The sequence below is a fragment of the Melanotaenia boesemani genome, chromosome 19, assembly GCF_017639745.1.
Source record: "Melanotaenia boesemani isolate fMelBoe1 chromosome 19, fMelBoe1.pri, whole genome shotgun sequence".
NCBI classification, from domain to species: domain Eukaryota; kingdom Metazoa; phylum Chordata; class Actinopteri; order Atheriniformes; family Melanotaeniidae; genus Melanotaenia; species Melanotaenia boesemani.
The window spans coordinates 28,314,734-28,332,250 of NC_055700.1; the positions used below are offsets into that span (position 1 = coordinate 28,314,734).

The 17,517-nt window shown below is 34.9% G+C and overlaps 1 protein-coding gene across 1 annotated transcript; it reads right to left on the reverse strand.

The window, feature by feature from the left end:
* Positions 1-325: 325 nt before the first annotated feature.
* LOC121629780 (cyclin-dependent kinase 9-like) lies at positions 326-5,280 on the reverse strand. Its single transcript, XM_041969570.1, has 8 exons — positions 5,172-5,280; positions 4,915-5,028; positions 4,452-4,533; positions 2,670-2,760; positions 2,407-2,573; positions 1,891-2,062; positions 1,104-1,252; positions 326-1,024 (listed from the first exon to the last, which is right to left on the reverse strand). Exons 1-8 carry the CDS (start codon positions 5,210-5,212, stop codon positions 659-661), a joined length of 1,182 nt encoding a protein of 393 aa, XP_041825504.1. The 5' UTR covers positions 5,213-5,280; the 3' UTR covers positions 326-658.
* Between the last annotated feature and the right edge of the window lie 12,237 nt (positions 5,281-17,517).

Consider the following 17,517-nt stretch of genomic DNA (forward strand, 5'->3'; position numbering starts at 1 on the left):
ACTGAAATTGTGTACACAGCATGTAGATTTATTACATGCCCAGCTTCTTCTCTACAGAATGATGCAGCAGGGTTCAGAGAAAGACAAGACTGATGAAAAACTGAACATAGGAAATAATAAGGATTCGTAACGTTGTTGAGGTACAAAATTTTAGCTTAAACGTCTGTCAAAAAGGACATTATTCAGACGTTATGAACACCTGTTCATGGTTGGAAATGTTTAGTTTGTTGTAAGTTGTTGAATAAAAGGGTTAAACACAAATATTCACTTCAGTCTGAACACTTTGACCTTTTTCGTTCTTTTTGTGCGTTTTTAAGTCTTTTTGTTGCAGCTGTGGCAGATGGAAATAAATGGAGAGAAAACCGTTTTGTGTTGTGAACAGAAACCAGTGACCTTGTAAACTGTTTAAATAAGCTTCACATTCATCATAAAGAACTCAAATTATACTAATGTTGTACATCACAGAACATAAAACCCACCTGAAGCTAAAAAAATAAATAAAAGTAATTGTGCTGAACATAAAATTAGCTACCTAGAGGAACATCTGACTTAATATGTCCGAGTCTTTTCTGGACCATCAGATAGATTCCTGATCATCTCCTCAGAAAGAAGATCCCAGCTGGAATGTCCACATTTATCCACTTATGTCGGCCTTGGACTAAAAGACTCGGTCAAACTCGGTCTGACTGGTGGTGGCTGGGTTTCGGGTCTGATTGGGCGGCTGCTGGGGCATGTGGCCTCTCCGTCTGGGAGGAGCTAGATATTCAAACATGGAGGTGTTGTGGGTGGAGAGCATATTTTTCAGGTCCGATGGCATGGGGTCTGACCAAAAGAAGTCATGGTTGAGAGCGTCATCGCTGTCTGTGCGCTGTGCTGGGTCCAGAACCAGAAGCTTGTCTATGAGATCCAGAGCATACGGGTCTTTGACATAGGCCTTGAGACGGTCCTTCACTTTTCTCTTCTGGCCTTTAGGCAGCTCCATCTTCTGGTACAGTTCGTATTTTTTATCCACACCCGGCCAAACCTGAGAGAAAGAAAACATGGCTCAACATCCAGCTGCCAGAGGACGCGTGTGCTGCTGTTTATCCGGAATAACATCTCACCTCAGTGGTGATGGAGCCACAGAGCTGGCTGATCAGCGTTAGCTGGTGCTGCTCCGTGTTCCCCTGCATGATGGGACTTCTGGTCCACATCTCCGCCATGATGCAGCCTGCTCCCCACAGGTCTATGGGGGGACCGTAGTCTCGCTCACCTAAAGAAGAAGGTAAAAGACCTCAAATCAGCTTCTACAGGACTGAAACAGCCTTTAAGAAGATCTACTGGTGGGTAGAGCAGCCGTCTGAGGGCCGTCCCTGCTTCATACCCGCTGGTGTTGGTGTATGAAGGTAAAGACCTGCGTTTCAGGGTTGGCTTTAACTCTTTAAGTCCAATCCTGTCGCCAGTAACAGAACTTAAAACGCAGATCTGTAGATTATAGAAACTCCTACTGATGGAATTCCAACTAATTATGACTTCATACTATTACTTTCTATTTATTACAGTTTTCTGATATTGTCTAGAAACACAGAAGTTTCTTTTGGATAAATCTGATCTAGTTTCATGATATATCTTCATATTTTTCAGAGATTCTTCAGCTGGACAGAAACTGCTTCACTAAGAAACCCCTCAACGTGAACAAACACACCAACCTGTAACCTGGACACTGAAAGCTCTGCAAATAAAACTGTTCGAGATGAAAAACAGGTACAAAATCATTTTTGTCATTTAAAAAAAATTGTGAACATTTGAGTTGTTAATAAAGAGAAATCTGATGAATACATTTATTGGGAAAAAGGTCCAGACGGGCCGCTATAAATACAGGACTGAAAGGGTTTGAAGACCAAGTCTCACCGAGCAGCAGCTCTGGAGGTCTGTACCACAGCGTGACCACCCGGTTGGTGTAACGGTTCCCCTGGCTGTTCTTAGCCAAGCTGAAAGCTCGAGCCAAGCCAAAGTCCGCCAGCTTCAGGACGCCGTCTCTCGTGATGAGCACGTTGGCTGCCTTCATGTCTCTGTGAAGGATCTGAGCCGAGAGCCAGGAGATTAATAACTAACGAAGAGGAATTCCTCCTGGTCTAAGCAGAGATTTTGTTTTAGCTTCTTTTGTCAGATCAAGTCTCCTTGATGATATAATTAAGAGAAAATAGACACTAATGTGTGGCTCATATCTGAGTTTAGCATGAACATGAAGCTGTGTGTTGTTTGCAGACCAGGGGCCGTATTCCTAAAGATTCCCAGCGCAAAAAGTAGGAATTTTTAGGCTAAGTTAGGAGCTCTCTGAGAGGATTCTCAGAATCTTTAGGAATACCGGCCCAGGTTTTCACAAACATCCTGGAGGATAGAAGAACATCTCTCCGTGTTCCTCACCTTGTTCCTGTGGATGTAGTACAGTCCATTAAGCAGCATCTGCATGACCTTCTTGATCTCTGCCAGCGTGAACTTCACGTTGGCATTGCTCAGCAGCCCGGCCAGGTCGTGTTCACAGAAGTCAAACACCAGGTAGATGCTGCCTTTGTATCTATTAAACTGAGTAGCTTCAGATACAGGAAGGCCATATAAATAAACAAATATGGTTGAACAAGCAAACAAACGTCCTGCTCATTCAGAGCATTTCTACAACCAACACCAACCTTTGGTTCTGCAGATCTCAATCAGGTTGACCACATTCTCGTGTTTGAGCAGCTGAAGGATCTTGATCTCTCTCAGAGCCGTGATGGGGAACTGAAGCAAAGCAGCAGCTTTCATAAGGAAGCATTCAGAAAAGCTCAGAATACTTTACATGAGCTCAGCATTTTCTTTGGGTTGTCAAGGAATCGATCATCAGATGATAGACATACTAACGGCTCTAAAGTTGCAGGAGAACCATCACGTTCCTTTTCAGGTCATATGGAGTAGAAAATGTTTGGAAGATTGAGTGAATGTGATCTCTTACAAGTAGCTCTACAACTAACAACTTCAACCAAACACTTATGTATCCGTCTGTGTAGCTCTCAGACAGACAGATGTTCCTTCCTTTCAAGAACCAAACTACACAGAGAAGTGCTCTGGGAGGCTGAATGCTGACTGGCTAAACTGGAAAACGGAGCGGAGGCCTCGTCAGAGGTCAACCGTAAAAGGAAGATATGGGAAGAGTCAGCAAAGAAGAAATACGAGTAGAAGATCAATCTAGCTGATCCAAAATGCTGCAGCAACAGTTCTGATGACAGTTACCAGGATAAAGCTCTTAGTGACCCAGATCCACTGGATCCTAAAGATCTCAGAATTCCAGATTTTCCCAGCGTCACTCTCGGGTTTACTGGTGGTTCCTAGAGATTCTAAAAGCAGAACGGGAGGCAGAACCTTCAGTTATCAGACCCTCTCTCTACCTTCAGATCATCTTCTAACTTTCCTTCATGATAAATCTTATAGCAGGTCTGGCTTGGTGAGCCTGATCCATCCTCTAGTCCTGCTGCTATAGGCCGAGGCTTCTGGGGGATGTCCCATGATGCACTGGGCTCCTCTCTGCTCTCTTTACCCTCCATGTAGAAATATCTGACATTGTTGTTTTGTGTTTCTCTTCTTCTTTCTCAGCATGTATAGGAGCCACACTAGTATGTTTTGCATATTCATTCATCAGATAATACGCAGCATCAGCATCTTGGTGGTGGGTGTGTTGCTGTGTGTGTGTGTGTGTCATGAAGTTTGAAAGGTACCAACTCACCGGTATTTAGAATGAATGGATGAGATAGTGGGGTGAGCTCGGTGGTGGTCACATTTTCTGTTGACCACATATCTTGTAGTAATACTGTTTTATTCATTAATTAGATTTGATTTTGGAACAAGATGGAAAGAATAAACTTATTGCTGCTGACACAAAAGTGCTTTGGAGTATTGTGGAACGCATGTCCTGCAGCAACTCAGAATTTAGCCCACAGCGGCCCTCAGATGAGTTACCGTTTTCCCACAATAGCAGGAATCCCTGGACTAGATTTATGATGCTGGTTGACCCCTCTTTCCTGTCCTCTCCACCCCCAACTGCTCCAGACAGATAGTCGTCCTTCTAGGTTCTGGTCCTGATGGAGGTTTTTATTCCTGATTCTGGGCCTGATGGAGGTTTTCTTCTACACTGTCTCAGCTCAGGATGAAGGCTTGATTTAAAGAGAAGATTTGATCCAATCTGTTGGTTCTCTTAGAGGTCATTACTTTCATGAATGGGTTTATATGAACACAGTTATTATAAACTGGAGTGAAGCAGGGGTGATGGTCAAAGAAAAATCCTGAGCCAAACACTGAACTGAAATTAATACCAGGGAGCACCAAGGAATCATGTCCAGACTCTGACATCGCTTTACCAAAATGTCTCTGACTGCTGAGTCTGCATCAAATTAAAGTGAACCAAGTTCAAAGTAAACTACTACATACTGCCTTCTTACCCCTTCTTTCTCATTTTCCATCAGGACTTTCTTCAGTGCGACCTTCTTCCCCGTCTGTCGGTGCTTTGCTTTGAATACCTCCCTGTAAAATACAGATTGCACAACACAAACAGCAAATAAACAACTTCCACCATTTACAAAAGAAAGCACATCCTTCCTGTAAATCTATATATTTAAAATGGTTCACGCTCAATCATCTAATCCAGATTCACTTAGAACAAGAATATTGTTCATGTTAGCTAACTCTCTTGAAAACGAGAACTAGTCATCATGTGTAAGTTTTACACATTTTACATTTATTGACTACTAATCATAGCAGTATTGTAATCAGGTTATTAAGAGCAAACTCCACACAGCAGTGATCTGTTCCTAACAGGCAGCAACAGCTAGCCCTATAATACTGTTTTAGTCCATATAATTAGCTGTTAGCACGGCTAGATTACCAATTTTGTTTAATACTCACCCGAAGGTTCCCTGTCCTATTTTAGCCATTCTTTCATATTTCGAAACTTCGTCACAGAAAGGAAATTCAACTCCGTCGTAGTATTTCGACATTATGGCGGCCTCTCGGTCGGGCCTGGAGGAAAATAAACAAACATTTCGGACGTTACTGGGGTATTTTTCACCACAGCACAGCCACAGACAACATCTACCTGAATACCAGAAATGTTAAATAATAAAGCCGTGAAAAATGTAGCCAGTAAAGTGCCATATTCTTACTTTTCAGCCCCACCGGCGTTGCTTGTTTTCTCCCGTTGCATATCTGTCTTCTTCTTCGTCTTCTTCTTTCTCTTCTTCTACTCCTTCCTGGAGCAACGAACTTGTGCATTACCGCCACCAGGTGGTAGAAAGGATAAACGCATCCATCCGTCCATCCATCCATCCATCCATCCATCCATCCATCCATCCATACATACATACATACATACATACATACATACATACATACATACATACATACATACATGTTAATAGTAATAAAGCCATTTATTTAAAAATGAATAAATACATGAAAAGATTAATAAATTACTTCTGACGCCCTCCACATAAAGCATATAGAAAATATAATTAAATAAAAAAAGATAGAAAACTTTTGCCTTCTTCCATATGAAGTTTATTGAAAATCAATAAATAAATGAAAAAATTCTGCCAATTGTCACATAGAGTTCACATTAAATAACAAACAATTAAAAAAGACCAAAACAAGTAAACTTCTGAAATCTTCTCGTGTTCCTGATCTACTGTGTTGTGGCTACAATCAGTCACCAGAAAGTCTGAATCAAAACTGGCTGTTGCCAATTTAAAAATAAAAATGAAAAAGAAAAGTCTCTGAGGATCAACAGCAATTTTAACACCACATTGAAAACACCGCTGATAAAGGAGCTGCAGTTTACTGCTGAGTGAGTGAGTTGTGGAGAATTACAGCATGGACAGAGCTAATAGTAAACTGTCCCTTCTTAATTCTCTGAATTACCTTTGTCAGGTCTCAGGACATTAACTACTGTTAGGAGGTTCTGGTTCTCTGTCATTAGTATAATTTGCTGTGTAACTTAAGGTTGTGTAGGCCGTTCTGCTCCGTTTTAAGAAAAAGAACTACATTAAGTTAACTTAACTGAGCATAAAAGCTAGCTACAGCTTAATAGCTGATACATGATATATGCTTGTTTTATATATTATCTTCCCACACTTGTGTATAGTATTGTCAGAATAACCAAAAAACTTCATTCCTGGTGAAAGTTGAATGTTTTCTGTCAAATGTAAGCTTTAGAATTCAGAAAAAGGAAGTTGGAACACGAACAATTAGCAACTTCTGAATGGCTGCTAGCATAACACGTGATTATATCATGTGTTTTGCTTTACTAAAATCAAGGTAACTGAACACATTTAATAAGAACTAAGGAAAGCCAAATATTGTTTAAAATGTAAGGGTTTTCATTTCAATTTATGTTTAAGAATTCTGAGACAAAGAGCTACATTAAGCTAGCTAATAGAGCATAACACCTAGCAACAGCTCAAAAGATGCTAGCATGACTTTTGTTTTATATCTTCCCACACTAGTTTATGTAATAATGTCAGAAAAACCAAACACCTTGATTCCATTAACTCACATGAAATGGCACTACATGGAAACAATCAAATCCTTCTTAAACCTAAGTGTATTCTTTCAAATGTGGGCTTTAGAATTCAGGGAAAGATGATGCAACACAAACAATTAGCAACTACTGAATGGCTGCTAGCATAACACAGAATTATATTCATGCATTTTACTTTACTAAAATCAAGTTAACTGAACACATTTAATATGAAATTCTAAGAAAAGCCAAATATTGTTTAAAATGTAAGGGTTTTCATTTCAATTTGTGTTTAAGAATTCTGAGACAAAGAGCTACATTAAGCTAGCTAATAGAGCATAACACCTAGCAACAGCTCAAAAGATGCTAGCATGACTTTTGTTTTATATCTTCCCACACTAGTTTATGTAATAATGTCAGAATAACCAAACAACTTGATTCCATTAACTCACATGAAATGGCACTACATGGAAACAATGAAATCCTTCTTAAACCTAAGTGTATTCTTTCAAATGTGGGCTTTAGAATTCAGGGAAAGATGATGCAACACAAACAATTAGCAACTACTGAATGGCTGCTAGCATAACACAGAATTATATTCATGCATTTTGCTTTACTAAAATCAGGTTAACTGAACACATTTAATAAGAACTTCTAAGAAAAGCCAAATATTGGTTAAAATGTAAGGGTTTTCATTTCAATTTATGTTTAAGAATTCTGAGAAAAAGAGCTACATTAAGCTAGCTAATAGAGCATAACACCTAGCAACAGCTCAAAAGATGCTAGCATGACTTTTGTTTTATATCTTCCCACACTAGTTTATGTAATAATGTCAGAATAACCAAACAACTTGATTCCATTAACTCACATGAAATGGCACTACATGGAAACAATCAAATCCTTCTTAAACATAAGAGTATTCTTTCAAATGTGGGCTTTAGAATTCATGGAAAGATGATGGAACACGAACAATTAGCAACTTCTGAATGGCTGCTAGCATAACACAGAATTATATTCATGCTTTTTGCTTTACTAAAATCAAGTTAACTGAACACATGTAATATGAACTTCAAAGAAAAGCCAAATATTTTGAAAATGTAAGGGTTTTCATTTCAATTTATGTTTAAGAATTCCGAGACAAAGAGCTAAATTAAACTAGCTAATAGAGCATAACACCTAGCAACAGCTCAAAAGATGCTAGCATGATATTTGCTTTTTTTAAAATATTATCTTCCCACACTAGTTTATGTAATAATGTCAGAATAACCAAACACCTTGATTCCATTAACTCACATGAAATGGCACTACATGGAAACAATCAAATCCTTCTTAAACCTAAGTGTATTCTTTCAAATGTGGGCTTTAGAATTCATGGAAAGATGATGGAACACAAGCAATTAGCAACTTCTAAATGGCTGCTAGCATAACACAGAAGTATATTCATGCATTTTGCTTTACTAAAATCAAGTTAACTGAACACATTTAATATGAACTTCTAAGAAAAGCCAAATATTTTTAAAATGTAAGGGTTTTCATTTCAATTTATGTTTAAGGATTCCGAGACAAAGAGCTACATTAAGCTAGCTAATAGAGCATAACACCTAGCAACAGCTCAAAAGATGCTAGCATGATATTTGCTTTTTTTAAAATATTATCTTCCCACACTAGTTTATGTAATAATGTCAGAATAACCAAACACCTTGATTCCATTAACTCACATGAAATGGCACTACATGAAAACAATCAAATCCTTCTTAAACCTAAGTGTATTCTTTCAAATGTGGGCTTTAGAATTCACGGAAAGATGATGGAACACAAACAATTAGCAACTTCTGAATGGCTGCTAGCATAACACAGAATTATATTCATGCGTTTTGCTTCACTAAAATCAAGTTAACTGAACACATTTAATATGAACTTCTATGAAAAACCAAATATTTGTAAAATGTAAGGGTTTTCATTTCAATTTATGTTTAAGAATTCCGAGACAAAGAGCTACATTAAGCTAGCTAATAGAGCATAACACCTAGCAACAGCTCAAAAGATGCTAGCATGATATTTGCTTTTTTTGAAATATTATCTTCCCACACTAGTTTATGTAATAATGTCAGAATAACCAAACACCTTGATTCCATTAACTCACATGAAATGGCACTACATGAAAACAATCAAATCCTTCTTAAACCTAAGTGTATTCTTTCAAATGTGGGCTTTAGAATTCAGGGAAAGATGATGCAACACAAACAATTAGCAACTACTGAATGGCTGCTAGCATAACACAGAATTATATTCATGCATTTTGCTTTACTAAAATCAAGTTAACTGAACACATTTAATATGAACTTCTAAGAAAAGCCAAATATTTTTAAAATGTAAGGGTTTTCATTTCAATTTATGTTTAAGGATTCCGAGACAAAGAGCTACATTAAGCTAGCTAATAGAGCATAACACCTAGCGACAGCTCAAAAGATGCTAGCATGATATTTGCTTTTTTTAAAATATTATCTTCCCACACTAGTTTATGTAATAATGTCAGAATAACCAAACACCTTGATTCCATTAACTCACATGAAATGGCACTACATGAAAACAATCAAATCCTTCTTAAACCTAAGTGTATTCTTTCAAATGTGGGCTTTAGAATTCATGGAAAGATGATGGAACACAAACAATTAGCAACTTCTGAATGGCTGCTAGCATAACACATAATTATATTAATTCATTTTGCTTTACTAAAATCAAGTTAACTGAACACATTTAATAAGAACTTCTAAGAAAAGCCAAATATTGTTTAAAATGTAAGGGTTTTCATTTCAATTTATGTTTAAGAATTCTGAGACAAAGAGCTACATTAAGCTAGCTAATAGAGCATAACACCTAGCAACAGCTCAAAAGATGCTAGCATGACTTTTGTTTTATATCTTCCCACACTAGTTTATGTAATAATGTCAGAAAAACCAAACAACTTGATTCCATTAACTCACATGAAATGGCACTACATGGAAACAATGAAATCCTTCTTAAACCTAAGTGTATTCTTTCAAATGTGGGCTTTAGAATTCATGGAAAGATAATGGAACACAAACAATTAGCAACTACTGAATGGCTGCTAGCATAACACAGAATTATATTCATGCATTTTGCTTTACTAAAATCAAGTTAACTGAACACATTTAATATGAACTTCTAAGAAAAGACAGATATTTTTAAAATGTAAGGGTTTTCATTTCAATTTATGTTTAAGAATTCCGAGACAAAGAGCTACATTAAGCTAGCTAATAGAGCATAACACCTAGCAACAGCTCAAAAGATGCTAGCATGATATTTGCTTTTTTTGAAATATTATCTTCCCACACTGGTTTATGTAATAATGTCAGAATAACCAAACAACTTGATTCCATTAACTCACATGAAATGGCACTACATGGAAACAGTCAAATCCTTCTTAAACCTAAGTGTATTCTTTCAAATGTGGGCTTTAGAATTCATGGAAAGATGATGCAACACAAACAATTAGCAACTACTGAATGGCTGCTAGCATAACACATAATTATATTAATTCATTTTGCTTTACTAAAATCAAGTTAACTGAACACAATTAATAAGAACTTCTAAGAAAAGCCAAATATTGTTTAAAATGTAAGGGTTTTCATTTCAATTTATGTTTAAGAATTCTGAGACAAAGAGCTACATTAAGCTAGCTAATAGAGCATAACACCTAGCAACAGCTCAAAAGATGCTAGCATGACTTTTGTTTTATATCTTCCCACACTAGTTTATGTAATAATGTCAGAAAAACCAAACAACTTGATTCCATTAACTCACATGAAATGGCACTACATGGAAACAATGAAATCCTTCTTAAACCTAAGTGTATTCTTTCAAATGTGGGCTTTAGAATTCATGGAAAGATGATGGAACACGAACCATTAGCAACTTCTGAATGGCTGCTAGCATAACACAGAATTATATTCATGCGTTTTACTTTACTAAAATCAAGTTAACTGAACACATTTAATATGAACTTCTAAGAAAAACCAAATATTTGTAAAATGTAAGGGTTTTCATTTCAATTTATGTTTAAGAATTCCGAGACAAAGAGCTACATTAAGCTAGCTAATAGAGCATAACACCTAGCAACAGCTCAAAAGATGCTAGCATGATATTTGCTTTTTTTGAAATATTATCTTCCCACACTAGTTTATGTGATAATGTCAGAATAACCAAACACCTTAATTCCAATAACTCACATGAAATGGCACTACATGGAAACAATCAAATCCTTCTTAAACCTAAGTGTAATCTTTCAAATGTGGGCTTTAGAATTCATGGAAAGATAATGGAACACAAACAATTAGCAACTACTGAATGGCTGCTAGCATAACACAGAATTATATTCATGCGTTTTGCTTTACTAAAATCAAGGTAACTGAACACATGTAATATGAACTTCAAAGAAAAGCCAAATATTTTGAAAATGTAAGGGTTTTCATTTCAATTTATGTTTAAGAATTCTGAGACAAAGAGCTACATTAAGCTAGCTAATAGAGCATAACACCTAGCAACAGCTCAAAAGATGCTAGCATGACTTTTGTTTTATATCTTCCCACACCAGTTTATGTAATAATGTCAGAATAACCAAACACCTTGATTCCATTAACTCACATGAAATGGCACTACATGGAAACAATCAAATCCTTCTTAAACCTAAGTGTATTCTTTCAAATGTGGGCTTTAGAATTCATGGAAAGATGATGGAACACAAACAATTAGCAACTTCTGAATGGCTGCTAGCATAACACAGAATTATATTCATGCGTTTTGCTTCACTAAAATCAAGTTAACTGAACACATTTAATATGAACTTCTAAGAAAAGCTAAATATTTTTAAAATGTAAGGGTTTTCATTTCAATTTATGTTTAAGAATTCCGAGACAAAGAGCTACATTAAGCTAGCTAATAGAGCATAACACCTAGCAACAGCTCAAACGATGCTAGCATGATATTTGCTTTTTTTGAAATATTATCTTCCCACACTAGTTTATGTAATAATGTCAGAATAACCAAACACCTTAATTCCAATAACTCACATGAAATGGCACTACATGGAAACAATCAAATCCTTCTTAAACCTAAGTGTAATCTTTCAAATGTGGGCTTTAGAATTCATGGAAAGATAATGGAACACAAACAATTAGCAACTACTGAATGGCTGCTAGCATAACACAGAATTATATTCATGCATTTTGCTTTACTAAAATCAAGTTAACTGAACACATTTAATATGAAATTCTAAGAAAAGACAGATATTTTTAAAATGTAAGGGTTTTCATTTCAATTTATGTTTAAGAATTCCGAGACAAAGAGCTACATTAAGCTAGCTAATAGAGCATAACACCTAGCAACAGCTCAAACGATGCTAGCATGATATTTGCTTTTTTTTTAAATATTATCTTCCCACACTAGTTTATGTAATAATGTCAGAATAACCAAACACCTTAATTCCAATAACTCACAAGAAATGGCACTACATGGAAACAATCAAATCCTTCTTAACCCTAAGTGTATTCTTTCAAATGTGGGCTTTAGAATTCATGGAAAGATAATGGAACACAAACAATTAGCAACTACTGAATGGCTGCTAGCATAACACAGAATTATATTCATGCATTTTGCTTTACTAAAATCAAGTTAACTGAACACATTTAATATGAACTTCTAAGAAAAGACAGATATTTTTAAAATGTAAGGGTTTTCATTTCAATTTATGTTTAAGAATTCCGAGACAAAGAGCTACATTAAGCTAGCTAATAGAGCATAACACCTAGCAACAGCTAGAAAGATGCTAGCATGATATTTGCTTTTTTTGAAATATTATCTTCCCACACTGGTTTATGTAATAATGTCAGAATAACCAAACAACTTGATTCCATTAACTCACATGAAATGGCACTACATGGAAACAGTCAAATCCTTCTTAAACCTAAGTGTATTCTTTCAAATGTGGGCTTTAGAATTCATGGAAAGATGATGCAACACAAACAATTAGCAACTACTGAATGGCTGCTAGCATAACACATAATTATATTAATTCATTTTGCTTTACTAAAATCAAGTTAACTGAACACAATTAATAAGAACTTCTAAGAAAAGCCAAATATTGTTTAAAATGTAAGGGTTTTCATTTCAATTTATGTTTAAGAATTCTGAGACAAAGAGCTACATTAAGCTAGCTAATAGAGCATAACACCTAGCAACAGCTCAAAAGATGCTAGCATGACTTTTGTTTTATATCTTCCCACACTAGTTTATGTAATAATGTCAGAATAACCAAACAACTTGATTCCATTAACTCACATGAAATGGCACTACATGGAAACAATCAAATCCTTCTTAAACCTAAGTGTATTCTTTCAAATGTGGGCTTTAGAATTCATGGAAAGATGATGGAACACGAACCATTAGCAACTTCTGAATGGCTGCTAGCATAACACAGAATTATATTCATGCGTTTTGCTTTACTAAAATCAAGTTAACTGAACACATTTAATATGAACTTCTAAGAAAAACCAAATATTTGTAAAATGTAAGGGTTTTCATTTCAATTTATGTTTAAGAATTCCGAGACAAAGAGCTACATTAAGCTAGCTAATAGAGCATAACACCTAGCAACAGCTCAAAAGATGCTAGCATGATATTTGCTTTTTTTGAAATATTATCTTCCCACACTAGTTTATGTAATAATGTCAGAATAACCAAACACCTTAATTCCAATAACTCACATGAAATGGCACTACATGGAAACAATCAAATCCTTCTTAACCCTAAGTGTATTCTTTCAAATGTGGGCTTTAGAATTCATGGAAAGATAATGGAACACAAACAATTAGCAACTACTGAATGGCTGCTAGCATAACACAGAATTATATTCATGCATTTTGCTTTACTAAAATCAAGTTAACTGAACACATTTAATATGAACTTCTAAGAAAAGACAGATATTTTTAAAATGTAAGGGTTTTCATTTCAATTTATGTTTAAGAATTCCGAGACAAAGAGCTACATTAAGCTAGCTAATAGAGCATAACACCGAGCAACAGCTAGAAAGATGCTAGCATGATATTTGCTTTTTTTGAAATATTATCTTCCCACACTGGTTTATGTAATAATGTCAGAATAACCAAACAACTTGATTCCATTAACTCACATGAAATGGCACTACATGGAAACAGTCAAATCCTTCTTAAACCTAAGTGTATTCTTTCAAATGTGGGCTTTAGAATTCATGGAAAGATGATGCAACACAAACAATTAGCAACTACTGAATGGCTGCTAGCATAACACATAATTATATTAATTCATTTTGCTTTACTAAAATCAAGTTAACTGAACACAATTAATATGAACTTCTAAGAAAAGCCAAATATTGTTTAAAATGTAAGGGTTTTCATTTCAATTTATGTTTAAGAATTCTGAGACAAAGAGCTACATTAAGCTAGCTAATAGAGCATAACACCTAGCAACAGCTCAAAAGATGCTAGCATGACTTTTGTTTTATATCTTCCCACACTAGTTTATGTAATAATGTCAGAAAAACCAAACAACTTGATTCCATTAACTCACATGAAATGGCACTACATGGAAACAATGAAATCCTTCTTAAACCTAAGTGTATTCTTTCAAATGTGGGCTTTAGAATTCATGGAAAGATGATGGAACACGAACCATTAGCAACTTCTGAATGGCTGCTAGCATAACACAGAATTATATTCATGCGTTTTGCTTTACTAAAATCAAGTTAACTGAACACATTTAATATGAACTTCTAAGAAAAACCAAATATTTGTAAAATGTAAGGGTTTTCATTTCAATTTATGTTTAAGAATTCCGAGACAAAGAGCTACATTAAGCTAGCTAATAGAGCATAACACCTAGCAACAGCTCAAAAGATGCTAGCATGATATTTGCTTTTTTTTAAATATTATCTTCCCACACTAGTTTATGTAATAATGTCAGAATAACCAAACACCTTAATTCCAATAACTCACATGAAATGGCACTACATGGAAACAATCAAATCCTTCTTAAACCTAAGTGTAATCTTTCAAATGTGGGCTTTAGAATTCATGGAAAGATAATGGAACACAAACAATTAGCAACTACTGAATGGCTGCTAGCATAACACAGAATTATATTCATGCATTTTGCTTTACTAAAATCAAGTTAACTGAACACATTTAATATGAAATTCTAAGAAAAGACAGATATTTTTAAAATGTAAGGGTTTTCATTTCAATTTATGTTTAAGAATTCCGAGACAAAGAGCTACATTAAGCTAGCTAATAGAGCATAACACCTAGCAACAGCTAGAAAGATGCTAGCATGATATTTGCTTTTTTTGAAATATTATCTTCCCACACTGGTTTATGTAATAATGTCAGAATAACCAAACAACTTGATTCCATTAACTCACATGAAATGGCACTACATGGAAACAGTCAAATCCTTCTTAAACCTAAGTGTATTCTTTCAAATGTGGGCTTTAGAATTCATGGAAAGATGATGCAACACAAACAATTAGCAACTACTGAATGGCTGCTAGCATAACACATAATTATATTAATTCATTTTGCTTTACTAAAATCAAGTTAACTGAACACAATTAATAAGAACTTCTAAGAAAAGCCAAATATTGTTTAAAATGTAAGGGTTTTCATTTCAATTTATGTTTAAGAATTCTGAGACAAAGAGCTACATTAAGCTAGCTAATAGAGCATAACACCTAGCAACAGCTCAAAAGATGCTAGCATGACTTTTGTTTTATATCTTCCCACACTAGTTTATGTAATAATGTCAGAAAAACCAAACAACTTGATTCCATTAACTCACATGAAATGGCACTACATGGAAACAATGAAATCCTTCTTAAACCTAAGTGTATTCTTTCAAATGTGGGCTTTAGAATTCATGGAAAGATGATGGAACACGAACCATTAGCAACTTCTGAATGGCTGCTAGCATAACACAGAATTATATTCATGCGTTTTGCTTTACTAAAATCAAGTTAACTGAACACATTTAATATGAACTTCTAAGAAAAACCAAATATTTGTAAAATGTAAGGGTTTTCATTTCAATTTATGTTTAAGAATTCTGAGACAAAGAGCTACATTAAGCTAGCTAATAGAGCATAACACCTAGCAACAGCTCAAAAGATGCTAGCATGATATTTGCTTTTTTTGAAATATTATCTTCCCACACTAGTTTATGTAATAATGTCAGAATAACCAAACACCTTAATTCCAATAACTCACATGAAATGGCACTACATGGAAACAATCAAATCCTTCTTAAACCTAAGTGTAATCTTTCAAATGTGGGCTTTAGAATTCATGGAAAGATAATGGAACACAAACAATTAGCAACTACTGAATGGCTGCTAGCATAACACAGAATTATATTCATGCATTTTGCTTTACTAAAATCAAGTTAACTGAACACAATTAATAAGAACTTCTAAGAAAAGCCAAATATTGTTTAAAATGTAAGGGTTTTCATTTCAATTTATGTTTAAGAATTCTGAGACAAAGAGCTACATTAAGCTAGCTAATAGAGCATAACACCTAGCAACAGCTCAAAAGATGCTAGCATGATATTTGCTTTTTTGAAATATTATCTTCCCACACTGGTTTATGTAATAATGTCAGAATAACCAAACAACTTGATTCCATTAACTCACATGAAATGGCACTACATGGAAACAGTCAAATCCTTCTTAAACCTAAGTGTATTCTTTCAAATGTGGGCTTTAGAATTCATGGAAAGATGATGCAACACAAACAATTAGCAACTACTGAATGGCTGCTAGCATAACACATAATTATATTAATTCATTTTGCTTTACTAAAATCAAGTTAACTGAACACAATTAATAAGAACTTCTAAGAAAAGCCAAATATTGTTTAAAATGTAAGGGTTTTCATTTCAATTTATGTTTAAGAATTCTGAGACAAAGAGCTACATTAAGCTAGCTAATAGAGCATAACACCTAGCAACAGCTCAAAAGATGCTAGCATGACTTTTGTTTTATATCTTCCCACACTAGTTTATGTAATAATGTCAGAAAAACCAAACAACTTGATTCCATTAACTCACATGAAATGGCACTACATGGAAACAATCAAATCCTTCTTAAACCTAAGTGTATTCTTTCAAATGTGGGCTTTAGAATTCATGGAAAGATAATGGAACACAAACAATTAGCAACTACTGAATGGCTGCTAGCATAACACAGAATTATATTCATGCATTTTGCTTTACTAAAATCAAGTTAACTGAACACATTTAATAAGAACTTCTAAGAAAAGACAGATATTTTTAAAATGTAAGGGTTTTCATTTCAATTTATGTTTAAGAATTCCGAGACAAAGAGCTACATTAAGCTAGCTAATAGAGCATAACACCTAGCAACAGCTCAAAAGATGCTAGCATGATATTTGCTTTTTTTGAAATATTATCTTCCCACACTGGTTTATGTAATAATGTCAGAATAACCAAACAACTTGATTCCATTAACTCACATGAAATGGCACTACATGGAAACAGTCAAATCCTTCTTAAACCTAAGTGTATTCTTTCAAATGTGGGCTTTAGAATTCATGGAAAGATGATGCAACACAAACAATTAGCAACTACTGAATGGCTGCTAGCATAACACATAATTATATTAATTCATTTTCCTTTACTAAAATCAAGTTAACTGAACACAATTAATAAGAACTTCTAAGAAAAGCCAAATATTGTTTAAAATGTAAGGGTTTTCATTTCAATTTATGTTTAAGAATTCTGAGACAAAGAGCTACATTAAGCTAGCTAATAGAGCATAACACCTAGCAACAGCTCAAAAGATGCTAGCATGACTTTTGTTTTATATCTTCCCACACTAGTTTATGTAATAATGTCAGAAAAACCAAACAACTTGATTCCATTAACTC

Bases quoted from the DNA above. Each gene is read 5' to 3' on its own strand.
- LOC121629780 (XM_041969570.1), bottom strand. From the start codon at position 5,212: ATGCAACGGGAGAAAACAAGCAACGCCGGTGGGGCTGAAAA. The intron at 2,574-2,669 runs GTTGGTGTTGGT...CTGTATCTGAAG, and splicing joins TGAGATCTGCAGAACCAAAG to CTACTCAGTTTAATAGATAC. The intron at 1,253-1,890 runs GTGAGACTTGGT...CTTCTTCTTTAG, and splicing joins ACCTCCAGAGCTGCTGCTCG to GTGAGCGAGACTACGGTCCC.